Source organism: Sus scrofa, chromosome 7 (genome assembly GCF_000003025.6).
Source record: "Sus scrofa isolate TJ Tabasco breed Duroc chromosome 7, Sscrofa11.1, whole genome shotgun sequence".
Taxonomy (NCBI): domain Eukaryota; kingdom Metazoa; phylum Chordata; class Mammalia; order Artiodactyla; family Suidae; genus Sus; species Sus scrofa.
The window spans coordinates 7,691,163-7,713,685 of record NC_010449.5 but is presented as its reverse complement, the minus strand read 5'-3'; the positions used below and the strand labels follow the sequence as shown (position 1 = coordinate 7,713,685).

The following is a 22,523-nucleotide window of genomic DNA, read 5'->3' as shown; positions in this document are numbered from 1 at the left end:
AGCTAGGGATCAAATGGGAGCTACAGCTGCCGGCCTACACCACAGCCACAGCAGCGCCAGCTCCGAGCCACATCTGCAACCTACACCATGGCTCACGGCAATGCCGGATCCTTAACCCACTGAGCAAGGGCAGGGATCGAATCTGCAATCCTGGCCTAGTCAGATTGGTTTCTACTGCACCACAATGGGAACTCTGGCATTTGCTTTAAAACGTTCCTTCTATCCTCTTAAAAGTTACACTGCAGATAAGCACTCAAAAGACCTTGCTTGCATGAAGTTAAACTCAAAAATTGTTGAATGCAAATGACTGAAGTACCCTAATTTACCAAACAGAAATTTCCAGGGTTCACCTGGGAAGCTGCAGATCAGAGTTTCCCTGGTCCTTCCCGCTGCCCGTTCACCTCCAGATGACACCTTCAGACATTGGCACTACATGAAGTAATAAGTTAACTTAGATACCGTGTCAATTTACTATGTTTTATGTTTATTTCCAGTAGTAACTTCAAAGTTCGCATAGGAGAGATGGGGAAGCCGGGGGTGGGGGGGAGGGCCGGAAGCATCTGTTTTTCAGCACTTTACAGAAAGTCGGAAAAACACACTGCAAAATGCTTTCTAGTCTCCAGTGAGTCAAAGGATTTATCAGTAAGATTAAGGAGAGTCCTGTTTCATAAAAGAGCTTCTCTAGCAGGATTCAAACAATAACCCGGCGAGGAGATTGTGTGATTGCACTGCTAATAAAAAATGGGGTCGGGGGCTTGGTCTTTACATCATTTTATTTAACACAGCACTTTGGCAAATAGGATTCTAATAAATCATTTTGTCTTCTGTCTCTTATCATCTGTTAACCGGCTAATACTGGTCACGGCTCCCTTCTCTCCACGCCCGCCCATGCAGTTGTCTGTCTGTATCCACCAGCTCCGTGTTTTGGGAGACCGTGTTGGGCTGATGACTGGATGTTGATTAATGTTGATTAATTAAGGCGATTTCCCAGAAGACACTCAGAATAACACGCGATGCCTAAAATTTGTGAAACTCTAACCGTCGTAAAGGTCAGCTGGGCGTCAAGAGAGGCCTTTTTTTTTTCACACGCAGCTCCGGCGACGTTTTGCCTTTGGCTGATTTGTTTTCTTTTTTCAATGTAATTTTTCTTCTCTATTAGAGGATAGTGGATGTACAGTGTGGGATACAGCAGAGTGATTCACTTACACCTATGCATACATCCATTCTTTTCCAGATTCTTTTCCCATGTAGGTTATTACAGAATGTTGAGTTCCCTGTGCTCTACCGTAGGTCCTGTGGGCTGTTTATTTGACACGTAGTCGTGTGGATATGTTAATTCAGACTCCGAAGTTATCCCTCCCTCCTCTCCCTTTGGTAACCATACATTCTTTTTCAAGGTCTATTTTGTAAGTTCATTTGTATCATTGTTTTAAGATTGCATGTATAAATGACAGCATGTGGAGTTCCCGTCGTGGCGCAGTGGTTAACGAATCCGACTAGGAACCATGAGGTTGCGGGTTCGGTCCCTGCCCTTGCTCAGTGGGTTAACTATCCGGCGTTGCCGTGAGCTGTGGTGTAGGTTGCAGACTTGCGGCTTGGATCCTGCTGCTGTGGCTCTGGCGTAGGCCGGTGGCTACAGCTCCGATTCGACCCCTAGCCTGGGAACCTCCATATGCCGCGGGAGCGGCCCAAGAAATAGCAGCAACAACAACAACAAAAAAAGACATAAATGACAGCATGTGATATTTGTCTTTTTCTGTCTGACTTCACTTAGGATAATATCTAGGTCCATCCATGTTGCTGCAAATGGCATTATTTCATTCTTTTTGTCGCTGAGCAATATTCCATTGTAGCTGTGTACCACATCTTTTGTATTCTTTCCTCTGTCAGTGGACATTTAGGTTGCTTCCATGCCTTGGCTATTGTAAATGATGCTGCAGTGCACATGAGAGTGCGTGTATCTTTTCGAATTATGGTTTTCTCTAGATGTTGATTTATTTTCCTCTTAGAGCCTGCTGCTGCTGTTCAGTTTGATTAGACATTATCTGGATTAAAATGTTAAGGAAAAGGTATGATTTTCCTTCGTTTCTTAGGAAAGACTTTAAGCAGTGACACGTGGATCACTGTCTCTATGGTAACATATACTGTGGTCCAAAAAGGATGTGCTAAGGCTCTCGTGCAGCAGGGTAAAATTCTGGATTGCTCAGTTATTCCCAATATCGGTTGGTTTTTTTAGCTTGAAAGAAGTAAAATATAAAACAAGTCTATCCATAAGATTCACGGATGGTCTCAGTATTAGCAGTAAAAGAACACATCTTTTGACTTAACCATAAATGTACTGAAATACCGTAGATATTTTTAGAACATATAGATTAGAATATGTACATATATGTGTATAAATAGGTAGAATAGATAAATAGCTTAAAAGTTAGAAACAAAATCTGGCCCACGTCTTTTCCGGGAGACCGTCACAAGCTTTCCGCTGTTTTCACATCTGAAAGGATGGCTCTTGTACATGCAGAGCAGCCAACCTGCTTCCCCTCTGGTCCGTACTTGATAACCAGAGCACACACAGAACCTCCTTTCATCGCGGCTGTTAATTGTGAAAGAGCTTGATTCTTCTCCATGTCCCCGAAGCCAGAAGCTGGCCCGGTTCCAAGGTGTCCCGAATACAGCTGGCTGGCTTTGGGTTCAGTCTCCAGGGAGTTTAGAATTCACTCACAGCTTCCTGTGGAAAGAGCCGTTGTAACCGTCATGGCAGATACCTTGCGTTGCAGCCCTAGCAGCTTTTTGGCTCCTCACATATCCTATAGTATTGAATCACTGAGTGGCTCTATTTTCTAATTGTGAAACTGATGCTCTTTGGTTTTTTGTATAGCAGATTTCATTTTAGTCTCTTGAAATTAAGGCAAGCTATTTAATATTTTTTAGTGAGGCCCGGGTATTATAAAAGAAAAAAATGTGTTTGGATTTTTTTTTTCCATATTCTTGGAGAGAAGGCAGAATGGGAGAAAAAACGAGTCTAATTTTATTCATTATAGAGAATTTGTATTTGTTTAGTGCAGTTCAGTTTCCTCAAACCTCATGAATCGCTGCATAACTATGAGTTAATTCACAAGTGGTTTAAGCTTTATGGATATATTTTTAAAGTGTGTAAAATCTATTTTCGAGGCTTAACAAATCTCATATATTTATCTCATTTCTTTGTTAACCAGGGACTGTCACCGTTTTCTGGAGAGAGGCTGTCTCTGAGCCGCAGCTGGAGCTCGTTTGTGTATATACATGTACGTTTCCCAGCTCTTTCCCCAGCTCCTCCCACACCCCTGCACTTCCTCTGCGCTCCACAGACAAAAGCCAGGCAGGGTTCTCAGTTCTCCCGTAATTGTTCCTAAGTCTGGTCAGTTATGTCATCACACCTGTGGGGACTAGGCCTCTGTTGCTCGGCTCCCCGTCTGCCAGGTCAGGCAGGAGCCCCCGTACCCTCCTCACCACTGTATCTGTGGGGTGCTGACGGTCCGCCAAGGACTGCTGCTTGGCAGAGGTCACTGGTGCTCATATCTGGTATCCGGGCTCTGCTGGGTACCGTTGCTGATGCAGAGGGCCCTGCAGGTACCAGTTCATGCCGGGTTTCGTGGAAAAGTTGAGAAGAAGGCCCGTCTCTTCTGTGTTGGAGAGGAGATCCCCTGCCACCCAGGAGCGTATGTGATTTAAGTACGTCCTGTTCTTGTCTTATCTCGGCATCCTCTCGCCTTGGGTCCCACGGGGAACTGAGCCATGAAGTATCCCAAGTAACAGATAGCAGACTCCTCACGTCCAAAGCTTTGTTACAGAGATGACCTTGTTTGTATTTGACTCTTGCTCCCCCGGTGCACCTCCTGGGAGTGGGATGCCTCCCAAGATACGTTGCTTATGAGACGTGCAAACTCTTACCCCACCAGTTTGTGGAGAAGTCTGAGCCAAGGGGTGAGCCAGCAGCACCACCTCACAAGGTCTACCTACAGCAGGTGGCTAAATGCGTATACACCCTAGAGCATTCTAGAAAACCATGTAAGTTACATGGCAGGCAGACCTTGAATTAACTGCACTTCACAGATCCTCCATTTGTACATGTGAGAGGTTTGTAGCAAACCCGTATCAATAGGTCTGTCTGTGCCATTTTTCCAACAGTGTTTGCTCACTTCATGTCTCTGTGTCACATGTTGACAATTCTCAGAATATTTCAAACTTTTCATTATTATTGTGGTGTCTGTGATCAGCGATTTTGTTGTTACCGCTAGGACTCGATGAAGGCTCAGAAGATGGTTAGTGTTTTGCATCATGTATTTTATAGTTAAGGTGTTATTTAAGAGTCCTACTCGTTGGTTTCCACTGAGTCGTAGGTCTCTTTACAATTTTGGAATTATCCTCTGCTTTAAAATACAGTGATGTTCGGAGTTCCCACTGTGGCTCAGTGGGTTAAGGGTCCGGCATTGTCTCTGTGGTGGCACTGTGGAGGTGGGGGTTCAATTCCCAGCCCAGCACAGTGGGTTAAGGATCTGGCATTGCTGCATCTGTGGTGTAGGTGATAATTGTGCTTCGGATTCGACTCTTGGCCCAAGAACTTCCATATGCCACCCGTGTGGCAAAAAACCCCCCCAAAAAAAAAACTCTCTAATCTCCAACACTCTTTATTTGCCGTGTATGTATTCACACGTGATGATGCTGATAACCCTCTGAACCTGTCAAAGAAGAGAGTTGACAAAGGAAAAAGCGATCAAAAGTGGACTCCTGAAGTTTGCAGGCCCCATTCTTGGTATGATGTTGGCAAACTCATTCATTTATGTAATAAATACATTCCGCAGATACTTCGCGCGCCTAGTGTGCCAGGCACAGAGGATCTGGACCAGTATGGGGGAGGGAGAGAGGTCAGGGACACCAGCAAGCACTGAGGAGTCATCCAGGCTGAAGGAACACTTGCATTTGGGGCGGGCTGGCTGGATAAGCTGGGAGCTTGGGATAATTCGTACGCCTGGAGCAGAGAGCGGACACCAGCATCTGGACGGAGAGGAGGCTTAGAAAGTAGGGTAGAGGTCATCGAATTGCAGTCCAGTCGGCGAAAGAACTTAGTAACAATTATTTGATTTTTTTTTCAAAAAAATTTTTTTCCAATTTTATGGCAAACAATGCAAATTCTTCCTGCAGCACTCAGTTGGATGTCCAGGCATTGGGGTTGAAATGCAGGTGTCTGTGTCTGGGCTGTCTTAGTGCAGTCTGCTGACACGGTCGACTTGCCTTCCCCTGAGCTCCATACTGTTAATTTTGCACTGAATTAAAATATGGCTCAGTTGCACCACTGGAAATGATAAAAATAATGAAGTTGTCATTGGGTTTGCTTTGGGGCTTTGATTTTTGTGTAATTTTAGCCTACTAGGAAAAAAAGTCCTGTTTTTACTTTTAACAAAGTGATCATCTGATCAGTCTTCTGAGGACTGACTGCAGCAGCCCATGGAAGGAAGCCTTAGGTGGCTTTGTTTTGATCGAAGAAAAGTCCTTCTCTTAGTGTAGGGATAGGTCACTCTTCACCCAGACACCTTCCTGCGGTGAGTGTTAGCAGATGAAGCAGAGAGGAAGGGAGGAACTGAAGGGTTGAAGGACCCTGTTGTGCCCGCCTCTGAAGGCGTCTCTCAAAGACCTGTAGAGAAATATTAGAGTGAACAGCTGCTGATCTTTTGATGATAGGTGAATTATGGTAGCTTAGAGTATGTAATATAAGATTCAAGACTCAACCAAACACTGCCAGTTACTGTTGAGAGTCTGGCTGATTACTGTTTTTTCCAGCTTTATTGAGATATAATTGACACAACGTTGTGTGAGTTGAAGGTGTGTAACGTGATAATTTGACGCACTTGCATATTGCAGAACGGTTATCACCATAGCATTAGCTAGCTGACACCTCCATCTCGTCGTGTCATTGCCATTTCTTTTTTGTGCTAAGAACACTTAAGATCTACTCTCTGCAACTTTCAGGTATGTAATACAGCATTGTTGACTATATTCCCAGTGCTGTGTGTTAGATTCTCGGAATTTACTAATCTTATAACTGCAGGTCGGCACCCTTTGATCAGTATCTCCCAACTTGCCCACCTCTAGGCCCCTGGTGACTACACTCTACTCTTTGTTCTGTGATTTGGCTTTTTTAGATGCAGCATATTTGTCTTTCTCCCCCTGACTTCACATAGCTTAACATCCACCCTCAGGCTTTATCTGTGTTGCTGTAATGGCAAGATTTCCTTCTTTCTCGTGGCTTATATTCCATTGTGTGTGTGTGTGTGTGTATCTTTATCCATCTGTTGACAAATGCTTAGATTGTTTCCATATATTGGCTGATGTAGATACTGTCACAGTGAACAAGGAGAGCAGGTATCTCTGAGATGTTGTTTTCATTTCCTTTGAGTGTATATCCAGAAGTGTGGTTCCAGGATCATAAGGAAGTTCTGTTTTTAATTTTTTGAGGCACCTTCTTACTGTTTTCCGTAGTTGCTGCACCCGTTCACCTTCCTGCCATCAGTGCACATACATTGAGAAATGCATCTCAGTACAGTAAGGGCCATATATGGTAAACCACACAGCCAGCATCATTCCCCATGGTTAAAGGCTGAAAGCTTTTTCTCTAGGATCACAAACAAGACAAGAATGCTCACTCTCATTACTCTCACTGAATGCAGGACTGGAAGTCCTAGCCAGAGAAGTAAGGCAGGAAAAATAAAATCATCCAAAGAGAAAAGGAAGAAGTCTCTGTTTTCAGCTGGTCTGATCTTCACAGAGAAAATCCTAAAGACTCTACCAAAACATATGAAAAATAAAAATAATCCCATTCATTGTAGCATCAAAAACAATAAAACACTTAATAAATTTAGTCAAAGGGATGAAAAATCTTTACACTGAAAACCACAAGACTTTTATAAAATAAACTGAAGACACAAATAAAGATACCCAATGTTCATGGATAATCGCTAAACTGTCCACACTTCCTAAAGTCAATTATAGATCCAATGCAATCTATCAAAATTCCAGGGACATTTTACACAGAAATAGAAAAAAAATACTCTAAAATTTGTATGGAATGGCAAAAGATCCTTAATGGCCAAAGCAAGCCCAAGAAAGAAAATGAAAACCATAGGCATCACATGTCCCAATTTCAAACAGAAATACAGCAACAAAGTTATAGTGATCAAAACAGTATTATACCAGCACAAAAACAGACACATAGACCACTGGAACAGAACTGAAAGTCCAGAAACAAACCTTCGCATATATGGCCAACCAACATCTGACCAAGGAGTCAAGAATACTCGATGGGGAAAAGATGGTCTCTTCAATAAATAGTGTTGGGAAACTGAATAACCTCAGGCAGAAGAATGAAATTGGACCCCTTTCTTACACAAATCACAAAAATTAACTCCAAATTAATCCAGATTAAAGACTTAAATACAGGGCCTGAAATGACCAAACTCCTGAAAGAAAATACAGAGGAAAAAAAAAACTCCTTGACATTGGTCTTAGGCAATGATTTTTTTTTGGACATGACGCCAAAAGCACAAGCAGGAAAAGCAAAAATAAGTAGGACTACATTAAACTAAAGAAACAGTCAATGACAACAAAAAAGAGGCAACTTACAGAAAGAGAGAAAACATTTGCAAATCATACATCTGGTGAGGGGCTAAAATCCAAACTATACAAAGAACTCCTACAACTCAACAGCAAAAAGAAAACAACCTGATTAAAAGGTGGGCAGAGGAACTGAATAAACACTTTTCTGAAGCAGAGATACACATGGCCAATAGGGACATGGAAACACAATCAACGTCACTAAGCAGAGAAGTGCAAAACTGTAATGAGCCATCACCTCACACCTGTTAAAACGGCTGTTGTCAAAAAGACGAGTTAAAAGTGTTGGTGAGGATAGAAAGAAGGGACAGCCCTGTGCACTCTAGTGTAGAGAAAGGCAGCTGTTTTCTGATTGCTGATTTTTCTATTCTGCAGCTTTACCAAACTCACTGATTAGCTGTAGAGTTTTTTGGTAGAGTCCTTAGGATTTTCTCTGTGAAGATCAGACCAGCTGAAAACAGAGACTTCTTCCTTTTCTCTTTGGATGATTTTATTTATTTTTCCTGCCTTACTTCTCTGGCTAGGACTTCCAGTCCTGCATTCAGTAAGAGTAATGAGAGTGAGCATTCTCGTCTTGTTTGTGATCTTAGAGAAAAAGCTTTCAGCCTTTAACCATGGGGAATGATGCTGGCTGTGTGGTTTATCATATATGGCCTTTATTGTATTGAGATGCATTTCTTCAATACTCAATTTGTTGAATGTCTTTATTATGAAAGGATGTTGTATTTTGTCAAATGCTTTTTCTGCATCTTTTGAGATAGTTGTATGGTTTTTATCACTCATTCTATTAATGTGGTTTATCACATTTATTGATTGGCAAATGTTGAATCATCCTTGCATTTCAGGAATAAATCCCTCTTAGTCATGGTATATGATTCTTTTTATGTGCTGTCAAATTCAATTTTCTAATATCTTTCTGAGATTTTTTTTTTTTTTTTGGTCTTTTAAGGGCTGTGGCAGATGGAGTTTCCCAGGCTAGGGGTTGAATTGGGGCTGCAGCTGCTGGGCAATGCCACAGCAATTCGGGATCCAAGCTGCATCTGCGACTTACACCACAGCTCACGGCAGTGCCAGATCCTTAACCCACTGAGCAAGGCCAGGGACTGAACCTGCATCCTCATGGATGCTAGTTAACCACTGAGCCATGATGGGAACGCCTATTGAGAGTTTCTGCATCCGTATTCATCAGGGATATTGGTCTGTGATAGTCTCTTCAGATTTCTCTTTCTTTATGGTTCAGTCAGTCTTGGTAGGATGTATACTTCTAGGAACACATCCCTTTCTTTCAGGTTATTCAGTTTGCTGGTGCGTGAGTGTTCATAGGAATCTCGCACGAACCTTTGTATTTCTGCCATATCATAATGTCTCCTCTTTTATTTCTGGTTGCGTTTGCTTTAGTTGTGAGTTAGTCTAGCTAAAGTGCTGTTAATTCTGTTTATCTTTTCAAAAGCCAGCTTTGGGTTGATTATTGTAATCACTAATCTGTGTTAAGACAATAATACATATTTGAAATTGAAGTTACTAGTCGTGCGTTCGGTTCACCTTTCACAGAGAGTCCCGTTTTTAGTCATTTTGTGTCATGATATCTGTTTTGTCTCTTCCATCAGATGAATGGGAAGTGACCATCCTATTAAAAGGTGTGATTTTGTTGTTGTTGTTTAGACTTAGGAAGGAAATTGTACAGTTTTCCTCCCCCCTCATCCCATTGACCACATTTTCTTTAGTTGTTAATTGTAATATTTTACTTACACACTTACCGTATTAGTGACCTCTTACTAAAGCACTGCCAGACAAACACAGGGTGGAGGGTCCCCCCATCTCGCATTCCTCTTGCTGTTTTCCTTTCCTCCCCAGAGGTGATCCTTCTCACCGTTTGCGCGCCCTTTTGCAATACTTTCCCGATACCCGTGTATTTTGTACATGTACATGCACAGGAAAACAGATTCGTTAAACTATCTATTAAACTAAAAAATTTATTAAACTGTTTATTTAAACCAAATCTGATCATGTGAAGCCTATACTTTTCATTAGATGAATTCAAGCCGTGATTTTTTTTCTTTATGAAAAGGCTTTCTTGAAGGCTTTTTTTTTTTTTTTTCTTTTACCCAATGTCAAGCTGTCATAACAAAATACCATAGACTGGGTGGCTGAAACAGTAGGAATTTATTTTCTCACCATCCTGTCACCTGGGTTCTGGGGAAGGCGCTCTTCCTGACAAGCCGCCTTCTTGTGTCTTCGCATGGCTGGGAGGCGGAAAGAGCCCATGCCCTGGGGGCACTAAGCCTGCCACTCACCCTTCACGATGTCATCAAAATGTAATTATCTCCCAAAGTCCTCATCAACGGATGACATCACATCAGGGGTAAAGGCTTCAACATAAGGACATGAGAGAGACAAATACTCAGCTTGTAACACCAAAATATGCCACTTCTTTCAATTAGTCATTTGAATAAAGGTGCCAAGTTTTTTAAATTACTAAACCTAAAGGGAAAATAGGTATTTAGGAATTTGGGTAATCTTAAAAATCAGAGGACAAAGTTTGTGCCGAAACGAAGAAGGTAAATGAAATAGTAAACTTTTTTCCCTTTTGAATTTAAGTTTTTAAACAAAAAGTTGTGTAAGTATCGGTTGGGTAAGGCTTGAATTTGACAGCATTTAATATGAGAAGTACCTGATGGTGTTTGTCAGCAGTGACTAACTCCGGTGATGTGTGAATGCAGTCTTCTGAGAATAGAAACAGAATGTCCTGCACTGGGAGTTTGGGGTTAGTAGATGCAAACCGTTACATTTAGGCTGGATAAGCTGTGAGGTCCTACTGTATAGCACAGGGAACTGTATCCGGTCTCTTGAGATAGAATATGATGGAAGATAATATGAGAAAAAGAATGTATCTATATATGTAAGACTGGGTCCCTTTGCTGTACAGCAGAAATTGGCATAACATTGTACCCCAACTGTACTTTAAGGAAAAAAAGAAAAGAGGAGTTCCCGTTGTGGCTTAGCACATCGGATACCCAGCAAGTATCCAGGAGGATACGGGTTTGATCTCTGGCCCCACTCAGTGGGTCAAGGATCTGGTGTTGCCGTGAGCTGTGGTGTAGGTTGCAGACATGGCTTGGATCTGGTGTTGCTGTGGCTGGGGCGTAGGCCGGCAGCTGCCGCTCTGATTTGACTTCTAGCCTGGTAACTTCCATATGCTACAGATGTGGCCCTTAAAAAAAAAGAAAAAAAGAAATGTAAGTAAAATAACCAGCATGAGTAATGAACATTAAAAAAGAAAGAAAGAAAGGAAATAAAGAAGTATAATATCTTGATCAAGAGAGGTCACCAGTCCTTCTGCATTCTTCCCTCGGTGGGAATACTTTATTCAGATACAGCAAATAAAGGAAAAAGACAAGCAAACCAGTGATTTCATTTCTGTTTGAGCAACATGGATCCTGTCTAATGGATTTGTAGAGACAGTTAATTACTAAAGTGCCTGTGAAATGCATGGTGATAAAACTAGCATACAGTGCGTTTGAATTTCATAGAGCAAAATATGCAAGCAAATACTTGGTAGTTTTTAGACCTTGGAATTTTTATGATAAAAGCACATAAAAAATTAATACCTTGAGTATACTCAAATTTCGAGAGACTGTGATTGGAATCATCCCAGCCCACATGCAGTTTGTAGACCAGTAGTATCCACATTGCCTGGGAGCTTGGTAGAAATGCTGCTTCTCAGGCCCCATCCTCCACCAACTGAATGAAAGCCAGCACTTTCACAAGATCCGCAGATGGTCTGTATGACCATTAAAGCTTGAAAACAGGAAAAACTGAGTTGTGTTCAGGGAAACTTTAAAAGGCTGTAAAGATACCTCCTAACTTCTTCTATATCCTCTTAGAGCACGATGCAGTGCTTCAGGTAGAGTGGAAATGAAAGATGATGCAACAGATTTGGCTTATGTGACTATTGCATGGTCCTTCTAGGCCTTCCTATTCTTCATGTACATGTTTTTCCCTTTGTTTAAAGCACAGACTGAAGCGATTGGATATTGGTGAGGTAATTCCTAAGATTTACTTAAATGACAATGTTTAAGATGGAGAAAAACTAAGATCACTAAGATCACAGACCGTATCTTAGATTTATAAGAGAATCCATTGAACTTGTCATTTTAATTGAAAAATAGGGGTGTTATTCTGTTGTAAAAATATATACAATTTTTTCTTCGCATTTCTTTTCCAGAAAATTCTTTCTTCCAAAAAAACCAAGAAAAAAATTCGGTCCTATAGACCCCAGGATACCAAATGTTGTTATGAGTGTTAAGAGTCTTTCAGAATCTCCTAGAAACCAGATCTCATATATGAAAATACAGCTAGGAATGCAAAGGGATGTGAAATCAGTATTGAGTGAGCACCGTGAAGGTTTACCAGAGTGAGAGTTTCATCAGTCCATCCAATAAGCATTAAGCGCCAGTTAGATGCCAGGCGTTGTTCCTGGAATTGGGATAAAATGGTCTGTTGGAGCCTGTGTTTGTTGGAGGACCCAGACAATAACCAGATTGACCAGCCGGTGAACACTTGTGTTAAGATAAATGTTGTAAGGAAGCAATAGAGCAGGCGAGGGCATGGAGACCCACCAGCATGCCGCGAGCACATGCTTTCCTCCTCCTTGGTAATTAGCCCCGAGATGCATCAGGGGACGTGTAACGCGTCACCATGTGGCTGGACACTGAAGGAAGGAGAAGGAGCCATGTGGGGACGTGCCACCCACCCCAAACCTGCAGCCGTATCTTTTGTTCTAAAGAAGACCTCTCCTTAACTGACTGAGACTGCCCACAGCCCCAGGGTTACCCAGATGCAGGTGCCATTAAGCGCTGATGAGGAAACGGCACCGGAGCCCCGCATGGGAAACGGCGTGAGCGCCGCAGAGAGCACGGCCTCCGCCGCCCCAGCCCTGAAACCTTTCCCCCAGCGGTGGGAGAAGGCCAGTCAGTTGTTCAGGAACTCAGTTCAAGCTTCACACCGCAGAGCTCAGTCTGTTTCCACGTCTGTAAATGGGAAAACGCCCAACTCACACGGCCATTGCGAAAACTGTAGATAATAGACATCAAGTGCCTGGCACATATCAAGTGTTTGAAAAACAAGAGCTGCAATTAGTACCGTCATGGTTCATTTATACCTAAAGATGTGGTAACTGAATGCGAGCGTTTCCCCAGATTCTCCATCACCTGACGTAGTTTCAGTCTCTTGCAAAAATCACTCCACAAGAAAAAGAATTCAGAGTTCCCCTAAGTGCATAATTCCCTGCCTGGTGTGTGCCCTCAGCCTAAGGTAGTTGCTCCCCCGGCTGCGGTGGTGGGACGTGGATGTCGAGGGGTGGGCCTCCCAAAGGCAGGTGCGCTACCAGGAACATTGTCCGAAGTCGGTGGCATGAAAGATGAAGAATTTTATGTGTTCACTTTAGCCATGCCCCGAACCGCCAAGAATTGTCCACAAATGTGAACACATTTCTGTTCTTCAAATACGAGGGCGAATGGCCGGGAGCAGGCCCTCGGGGTCTGCAGCAGGGGGTTCCGTGTTTGATGGCCGTCCCGAGTCCCGGGAACAACACGGAGACCTCACTGTGTGACGATGCTTAAGTTTGCCCATTGTCAGGGTTGTGTCCGGTTCATCCGAGATACGATCTAGTCCTGAGCTGTCAGATCCCATCTCCCGACCTGCTGTCATTAAACCCTTCAGATTTCATTTTCTCTGAAATGTTTTTTAAAAGTAAGGATTTGGTTACTCTGTCTTCCAATTTAACAGTCTGTTTTGTAATCTTCATGATGTTTGCTCATTTTATTTTTTATTTTTGGTCATGTCCACAGCATGCAGGAGTCCTCGGACCAGGGATCAAACCTGAGCCACAGCAGTGACAATGCCTTAACCTACTGAGCCACCAGAGAGCTCTGGCTCTGGCTCATTTTAAAAAGCAGTGAGCGAGGGAGTTGGTCGTGGGAACTAGGTAACTGTTCTGATTGGATAAGTATCTTTACAGTGTCCTGTAAAACTCCATCAAAGTAGGACCAACCCCAGAGGGCTTGAGTCGCTGGATTTTTATGCCACATAATGCCCGTGAGAGATAAATACTGAAACACACAAAACGCGTGAAACGCAAATGAAGGAATGGACTGTGGAGAAGGAGCGTGTGAAGGGGGGAGGGGAAGGGAAAGGAAGAGGGAAGGGGAGGAGGGAGGAGGAGGCCTGCCTGGTGCCTTGAGGTCTAAGCGCCTTGAGATCAGAGCGAGCTGTGCTGCCAGGTTTACTTGCTTCCTGGCTCAGCCAATGCAGAACACGGGTGCCAGCGATTCTGACCTGGTTGTCAGACCACCTTTGCTGGCAAGGGTCTGAGCCGCCAAGGCGTCCAGGATGAAGCCGCCCCACAGCCCTCAGAGGTCACACCTTCAGGAACAGACCAGAAGGCAGGCAGCCTCCTGTTTGAAATGCCTCTGGTTTATGTTGAGTCCCAGTCAGCATCACAGTGGCCACAAAGTAGATGTGCCCTTTGTGGCTCTCGTGTGTCCCAAGTACTCTCAGAAAACAGTAGCTGAGGCAGGGGCACCTGGTGTCCAGTCCACCTTCGCGGGGAAGTGTGTGTTGTGTAGCCAGGAAGACCAGCTCACCTTTCTTTTTTTCTTTTCTCTTTTAAGGGCTGCTTGATGCGTATGGAAGTTACTGGGCCTAGGGGTTGAATTGGAGCCACAGCTGAGGCCTATGCCACAACCACAGCAACGCCAGATCCGAGCTGAGTCTGCGACCTACACCACAGCTCACGGCAATGCCGGATCCTTAACCCACTGAGCAAGGCCAGGAATTGAATGCTAGTCAGGTTTGTTAACTGCTGAGCCATGATGGAAACTCCCTCCACTGTATGTTCTTGCCTTCTTTGTCATAGGTTAGTTGACTGTAGATGCGTGGGTTTAATTCTGGGCTTTCTCTCCTGTTCTGCTGATTTGTATTTCTGTTTTTGTGCCAGTATCATACTGTTTTGATGAGCGTAGCTTTGTAATATAGTCTGAAATCAGGGACCCTGATTCCTCTAGCTCCATTTTTCTTTCTCAGGATGGCTGTCACTATTCTGGATCATTTGTGCTTCCAAAGAAAGTTTAAAATATTTTTTTCTAGCTCTGTGAAAAATGCCATTGGTAATTTGATAAGGATTGCATTGCATCTGTAGAGTGCCTTTGGTTGTATAGTCATTTTGACAATACTGATTTCTCCAGTCAAAGAGCATGGTATGTCTTTCCATCTGTTTGTGTCATCTTTGATTTCTTTCACATCAGTGTCTTATAGTTTTCAAAGTACAAGTATTTTGTCTCCTTAGGTAGGTTTATTCCTAGGTGTTTTATTCTTTTTGATGTGATGGTAAATAGGATTTTTTCCCTAATTTCTCTTTCTAATCTTTCGTTGTTAATATATCGAAATGCAGTCAGTTTCTGTATGTTAATTTTGTGTCCTGCTGCTTTACCAAATTCATTGATGAGCTCTATTTTTCTGGTAGCGTCTTTAGGATTTTCTAGGTATAGAATCAATCAGTAAACCAATAGTTTTACTTCTTTGTTTCCAGTTTGGGTTCCTCTTATTTCTTTTTCTTCTCTGATTGCCATGGCTAGGACTTCCAAAACTCTGTTGACTAATAGTGGCGAGAATGGACATCCTAGTCTTGTTCCGATCTTAGCAGGAATTCTTTTGGCTTTTTACCACTGAGAACGATATTAGCTGTGGTTTGTCATGTGTGGTCTTTATTATGTCGAGGTAGGTTCCCTCTGTGCCCACTTTCTGGAGGGTTTTTATCAGATGTGGGTGTTAGATTTTGTCAAAAGCTTTTCCTGCATCTATTGAGAGGGTCATATGGTTTTTATTCTTCAGTTTGTTAATGTGGTGTACCACACTGATGGATTTTGGATATTGAAAATCCTTGCATCCCTGGGATGAATCCCACTTGATCATGGTGTACAATCCTTTTAATATATTTCTGAACTCAGTTTGCTAGTATCTTTTGCTTTTTAGGGCCACACCTGCAGCATATGGAGGTTCCCAGGCTCGGGGGTCAAATCGGAGCTATAGCTGCCAGCCTACGCCACAGCCAAAGCAATGCCAGATCCGAGCTGCGTCTGGGGCCTACACCCCAGCTCACAGCAACACCAGATCCTGAACCCACTGAGCAAGGCCAGGGATCGAACCCACAACTTTATGGTTCCTAGTCGGATTGTTTCTGCTGTGCCACAACAGGAACTCCAGTTTGCTAGTATTTTGTTGAGGATTTTTCCATCTATGTTCATCAGTGATATTGGCCTGTAATTTTCTTTTTTTGTGGTATCTTTTGTCTGGTTTTTGTATCAGGGTGAAGATGGCCTCATAGAAAGAGTTTGGGTAATGTTCCTTCCTCTGCAATTTTTTGGAATAGTTTCAGAAGGATAGGTGTTAACTCTTCTCTAATTTTTGATAGAATTTGCCTGTGAAGCCATCTGGTCTTGGACTTTTGTTGGTTGGAAGTCTTTTGTTTGTTTTTTCCTTTGCCTTTTTGGGCCACACCTGTGGCACATGGAAGTTCCCTGGCTAGGTTTAGGTGTAAAATTAGGTTGTTTATATGATATTTTTGTTTGTTTCCTGAGGTAGGTTTGTATTGCTGTAAACTTCCCTCTTAGATCCACTGCTCGTGTTGCATCCCATAGGTTTTGGAGTGTTTTGTCTTTGTTGTCACTTCTAGGTATCTTTTAATTTCCTCTTTGATTTCTTCAGTGATCCGTTGGTTGTTTAGTGGCATGTTGTTTAGTCTCCACACGTTTGTGTTTTTTGCAGCTTTTTCCTTGTTGTCGATTTCCAGCTATAAAGCACTGTAGTCAGAAAAGGTGCTTGATATGATTTCAGTTTTAAATTTACCAAGGCTTGATTTGTGGCCCAGAATGCGATCTCTATACTAGGGAGTGTTCCATGTGCACTTGAAAAGAATGTGTGTTCTGCTGCTGGTGGATGGAATGCTCTATAAATTTCTATTAGGTCCATCTGGTCTAGTGCATCATTTAAGGCCTCTCTTTCCTTGATTTTCTGTCTGGATGATCTGTCCATTGCTGGAAGTGGGGTGTTAAAGTCCCCCCATTATTGTGTTACTGTCAATTTCTCCTTTTGACGTTGTTAGCAGTTAGTTGCCCTATATATTAAGGTGATCCTGTGTTGGGTGCGTATATATTTACAGTTATTATATCTTCTTGGATTGATCCTTTGATCATTATGTAATGTCCTTCACTGTCTCTTATAATATTCTTTATTTTAAAGTCTGTTTTGTCTGATAGGAGTATTGCTACTCCAGCTTTCTTTTGATCGCATTTGCATGGAATATGTTCTTCCATCCTCTCACTTTCAATGTGTATGTGTCCCTAGAACTGAAGTGGGTCTCTTAAAGACAGCATATATATGGGTCTTGTTTTTGTATCCATTCAGCCAGTCTATGTCTTTTGGTTGGGGCGTTTAGTCCTTTAACATTTAAGGTAATTATTGATATGTATGTTCTTATTGCCATTTTATTAATTGCTTTGGATTTGTTTTTGTTGCTATTTTTTCTTCTTCTCTTGTCCTCTTTATCTTGTGGTTTGATGACGATCTTTAGTGTTGTGTTGGGATTGCTTTTTCTTATTTGTGCATCTACTTTAGATTTTTGGTTTGCAATTACTGTGAAGTTTTGATTAGGAAAAATATATATACATATATATCGTCGTTTTAAGTTGTTGGTCTCTTAATTGCAAGTGCATCTCCAGTGTCCTGCATTTGTACCCTCCTCTTCTCATGACTTTTGGTTTTGGTGGCATATTTGTGTGTAGATGATTTCTTGCCTTTACTGTATATATGCCTTTACCAATGAGCCTTGTCATTTGTGGTATTTTTGTTTCTAATAGTGGCCTTTTCTGCCTAGAGAAGTTCCTTTAATATTTGTTGTAAAGCTGGTTTAGTGGTGCTGAATTCTCCTAGCTTGTGCTTATCTGTAAAGCTTTTGATTTCTCCTTCAAATCTGAATGAGAGCCTTGCTGGGTAGAGTAATCTTGGTTGGAGGTTTTTTTCCCTTTCATCACTTTAAGCATATTGTGCCACTCCCTTCTGGCCTGCAGAGTTTCTGCTGAGAAATCTGCCAACCACCTTATCGGGGTTCCCTTGTTTCTTTTCCCTAGCTGCTCTCAATATTTTCTCTTTGTGTCTTTAATTCTGGTCACTTTGATTAGTATGTGTCGGGGGTGTTCCTCCTTGAGTTTATTTTATGTGGTACTTGTCGTGCTTCCTGGATTTGAGTGAGTGATTCCTTTGCCATGTTAGGGAAGTTTTTGGCTATTATCCCTTCAAATATTATCTCTGGCCCTTTCTCTCGCTCTTCTCCATTTGGCACCTCTATGATAGGAATGTTGGGGCACTTAACGTTGTCCCAGAGTTCTCTGAGACTGTCTTCATTTCTTTTCAATCTTTTTTTCTCTTTTCAGTTCTGCACCGGTGATTTCCACCAGTCTGTCTTCCACCTCGCTTACTCATTCTTCTGCCTTCTTTTTTTTTTTTTTTTTTTTGTCTTTTTGCCATTTCTTGGGCCGCTCCCGCAGCATGTGGAGGTTCCCAGGCTAGGGGTCTAATCAGAGCCGTAGCTGCCGGCCTACACCACAGCCACAGCAACACAGGATCCGAGTCTCATCTGCAACCTACACCACAGCTCACGGCAACGCCGGATCGTTAACCCACTGAGCAAGGGTAGGGATCGAACCCGCAACCGCAACCTCATGCTTCCTAGTCGGATTCGTTAACCACTGCGCCATGACAGGAACTCCCCTTCTGCCTTCTATATTCTACTGTTGGTGTCTTCTAGTGAATTTTTTATTTCAGTTATTGTATTTTGCATCTCTGCTTGCTTAATCCTTAAATCTTCTATTTCTTTGCTCTGTTTCTTGTAATTTATCAATCTTTGCCTCCAATTTAATAAGATCTTGAGTCGTCTTTACTATTGCTCGTCTAAAGTCTTTTTCAGGGAGGTTGGTAATCTCCAGCTCACTTAGCTGTTTTTCTGGGGGGTTTTCTTGTTCCCTTATCTGAGTCATAATTCTCGCCTTTTCATTTTGTATAGATTTTTGGTGTGGTCTCCTTTTTGCAGACAATAATGTTGTAGCCTCTCTTACTTCTGCTCTCTGCCCCCCACCCCTTGTGGCTGAAGATGGTACTGGGGTTTGCTGTAGGCTTCCTCATGGGGAGGGACTGGTGCCTGCCCACTGGTAGGTGGGGCTGATTCCTTTCCTATTCCTATCCCTGTGGTGGATGGGGCTTTGTCTCTGGGTGAAATTAGAGGCAGCTGTGTGCCTGGGGGATCTTTAGGCAGCCTGTTTGCTGTTGGGTGTTGCTGTGTACCCACCCAGTTTGTGTTTGGCCTAGGGTTTCTCAGCGCTGATGGGTGGGGCCAGATTTTTCCAAAATGGCCATCTCTAGAGGAACACATGCTGAAGAATATTCCCAAGACCCTTGCCTCCACATCCTTCCCCCACTACAAGACATAGTCACCCCCTGTTTTCCCAGGAGATCCTCCAAGAACTGCAGGCAGGTCTGACCCAGATTCCTATGGAACCTCTGCTTTGCCCTGGGACCCAGTGCACAAGAAAGCCTGTGTGCACTTTCAAGAGTGGAGTCTCCATTTTCTCCAGTCCCGTGGAGCTCCTGTGCACAAGGCCCACTGGCCCTCAACTCCAAGTGCTCCAGGGGCTCCTCCCAATGCCACATCCCCAGGCTTGGGTACCTGATGTGGGCTTGGAACTCTCACTCCCACGGGTGAGCCTCTGCAATATACTTAGAATCTGTGGGCTGCCCATTCTGGGGGTATGGGGAGGTTTATGTTGCATAATTGCCCCTCCTGCAGTCTAGATGTGGCCTCCTCTTTGTCTTCCCTCCTCTTTGTCTTCTGGAGTAGGATATCTTTTTTGATTGTTTCCAGTCTGTTTTGTTGAAGATTGTTCAGCAGTTCCAATTTCGTTGCTTTTATGAGAGAAGGTGAGCTCCAGTCCTTCTATTCCACCATCTTAATCCCGTCTCCACCTTTCTTTTTTTTTTTTTTTTTCTTTGCTTTTTAGGGCTGCACTCATGGCTTATGGAGGTTCCCAGGCTAAGGGTGGAGTTGGAGCTGTAGCTGCCAGCCACCTGCCATAGCAACGCAGGATCCAAGCTGCGTCTGTGGCCTACACCACAGCTCATGGCAATGCCAGATCCTTAACCCACTCAGCAAGGCCAGGGATTGAACCTGCATCCTCATGGATGCTGGTCAGATTCATTAATCACTGAGCCATGATGGGAACTCCCACCATCATTTTTGAAGATACTCAGCTCCCCTCCTGTGCAGTTCCCAAGCAACCACTGATTTTCTTTTTGTCACATAGCTAAGTTTTTATTTTATTTTCTGGAACCTCATGAAAATGGAAAAGATTTTGGGTGTGTATGTGTGTGGTATGTATGTATGTATTGGTCTTGCTGCTTTGATGCAGCCTCATCATTTTGAGAATCATCTATGTTGGGTGTGCATCCGTAGTTCATTCCTTTATTTGCTGAGTAGTATTTCCTTGTACAACTATATCACAGTTTATCCATTCGCCTGCCACGAATATTTATGTACGAGTCTTTGCATGGGTACATGCTTTTTTTCTTTTGGGTGCCTGCAAGTGGCATGCTGGTTCACATGGTAGGTGAATATTTGTTTTTACCAAACTGCCAAACTGTTCCCCAGTACGGTTGTGCCATTTTGCATTCTCACTGTCTGCGGCAAGCAGACAGGGACACGCATTTGTGCGTCTGCGTAAGGCCCTGCTTGCTTGCAGTCTCCCCGTGCCTCAGCTGTTGCTGTACACAGGCCCAGACGGAATTCAGTCATGGAATGTGGACTTGATGGCGTGGGCAAGGGGAAGTCACTCGAGTCGTTCTAGAAGTGAGCTCGGAGAAGTGTTGTTTGGCAGAGAGTTCAGGAGCCTTGGAAACTTGGAACATCTTCTGGGGGAAAGAAGGACCCTTGGCTGAGAGAATGTCTGTCCTGTGGGGGGGGCGGGCAGGGGGTATGGCCAGTGGATGGCCAGAGGGGGCTCCTCCCGAGAGTGAAGTTGAGGGCAGCAGCCCCTTTGCCAGGCCTGAGGACAGCACTGTTCTCTCTTGCAGTCCGAATTCTAGGCACCTTGCACAGGTCCTGCTCACTGTGCCGTCTGCTGTTGCTGGGGCTGCTCTCCGTATCTCCTTCTTCTCAGTTGTTGGCTGTTTGCCTCTTTCTCTGGCTCGCTTTCCAGGCTGTCGGTAAGTGATTCCGGTGAGCACTCGCTCCCTTTTCTCTTCACCTGTCTGACGAAGTCTTATGTACATAACAGCTATCAAGAGATGGGGGTTGGATGCATGACGTGCTGCTTGCAGTTGGTGTTTCTCAGCTCCGAGGGGATGGTGTCACCTGAGCATGCCCAGCATGCTTCTGCACTTAGACACCCAGCACCCAGCTGTTAACCTCGTTACCCTCGCCTCGCCCTGCTCGCTCATCCTCTGCTAAGGGTTCTTCCTTGATGGGCCAGCGCAGTACTCATAGTACCTTTTACAGACCCAGGGTGAACTTGAACTTGTTCTTCCGATGTCATTGTCCTCTTAGGCTGCATCCCCACTATCTGTTAAATACCCCAGAACCAAAGAAGTCATGGTGTTTAGGTTTCTGGCCTTCCCAGCCTTGGCTTTGTTTCTGTCTGTTAGGTCACTAGAGACCCTGGCCGTCAGCATTTCCCAGCGAGTCATCCCTCTGTGCTTGTGCACATGCTAATGCTTTTCCATCTAAACAACACCCTGGAGTCTTTTCAAAACTCAGTGATGGGGAGTTCCCGTTGTGGCTCAGCAGACTAAGAACTCAGTGTTGTCTCTGTGAGCATGCAGGTTCGATCCCCGGCCTCACTCAGTAGGTTAAGGATCCAGTGTTGCCACAAGCTGTGGTGTCGGTCACAGATACAGCTCGGCTCTAGCATTGCTGTGGCTGTGGTGTAGGCCGGCAGCTCCAGCTCCGATTTGACCCCTAGCCTGGGAACCTCCCTATGCCACGTGTACAGGTCTGAAAGAGAAAACAAAGCAACGGCAACAGCAGCAGCTCTTTTTAAGACATCTAAATGAGATTTCCTACCTCTCTGGCTTTTGTTTGTTTGTTTCAGGTATGCAGTACAATGATTTGGTACTTGCATATATTGCAAGATGACACCACAGTAAGTGTAGTTAACATCTGTCACCACACATAGTTTCTTTGTCTTGTTTTTTTTTTTTTTTTCTTTTTGTCTTTTGTTGTTGTTGTTGTTGCTATTTCTTGGGCCGCTCCCGCGGCATATGGAGGTTCCCAGGCTAGGGGTGGAATCGGAGCTGTAGCCACCGGCCTACGCCAGAGCCACAGCAACGCGGGATCCGAGCCGCGTCTGCAACCTACACCACAGCTCACGGCAACGCCAGATCGTTAACCCACTGAGCAAGGGCAGGGACCGAACCCGCAACCTCATGGTTCCTAGTCGGATTCCTTAACCACTGCGCCACGACGGGAACTCCCTCTTTGTCTTGTGATGAGAATTTTTAAGATCTCCTCTCTTAGCAACTTTGATTTATGCAGGAGAGTATTATTTAACTGTAGTCACCATGCTGCACATGGCACCCCCCGACCTAGTTTTTTTTATAACTAAGTGTGGGCACCTTTTGACCCCCTTCACCCACTTCTCCCACCCCCACCTCTGGGAACCTCCAGTCATCCTCTGTATTTGTGAGTTTGGTTTTTTTTTGTTGTGTTTCTTTTCCAGTCTACATATAAGCATGATCACACAGTATTTGTTTTTCCTCTGTCTTACTTATTCACT

The 22,523-nt window shown here is 43.7% G+C and overlaps 1 protein-coding gene across 4 annotated transcripts in view; it reads left to right on the top strand.

Moving 5' to 3' along the window:
- The window catches only part of ELOVL2 (ELOVL fatty acid elongase 2), an 80,647-nt gene that overhangs the window by 18,668 nt on the left and 39,456 nt on the right, over positions 1–22,523 (top strand). Inside the window, exon 2 of one of the 4 annotated variants that reach the window (XM_021100179.1) lies at positions 3,216–3,284. The exons of 2 other annotated variants lie outside the window; for them this stretch is intronic. In XM_021100179.1, coding sequence (XP_020955838.1) covers positions 3,216–3,284 — 69 coding nt within the window. Of the gene's footprint in view, positions 1–3,215; positions 3,285–20,823; positions 20,956–22,523 lie in introns of all 4 variants that reach the window. One more of the 4 variants, XM_021100181.1, reaches the window with a different exon arrangement.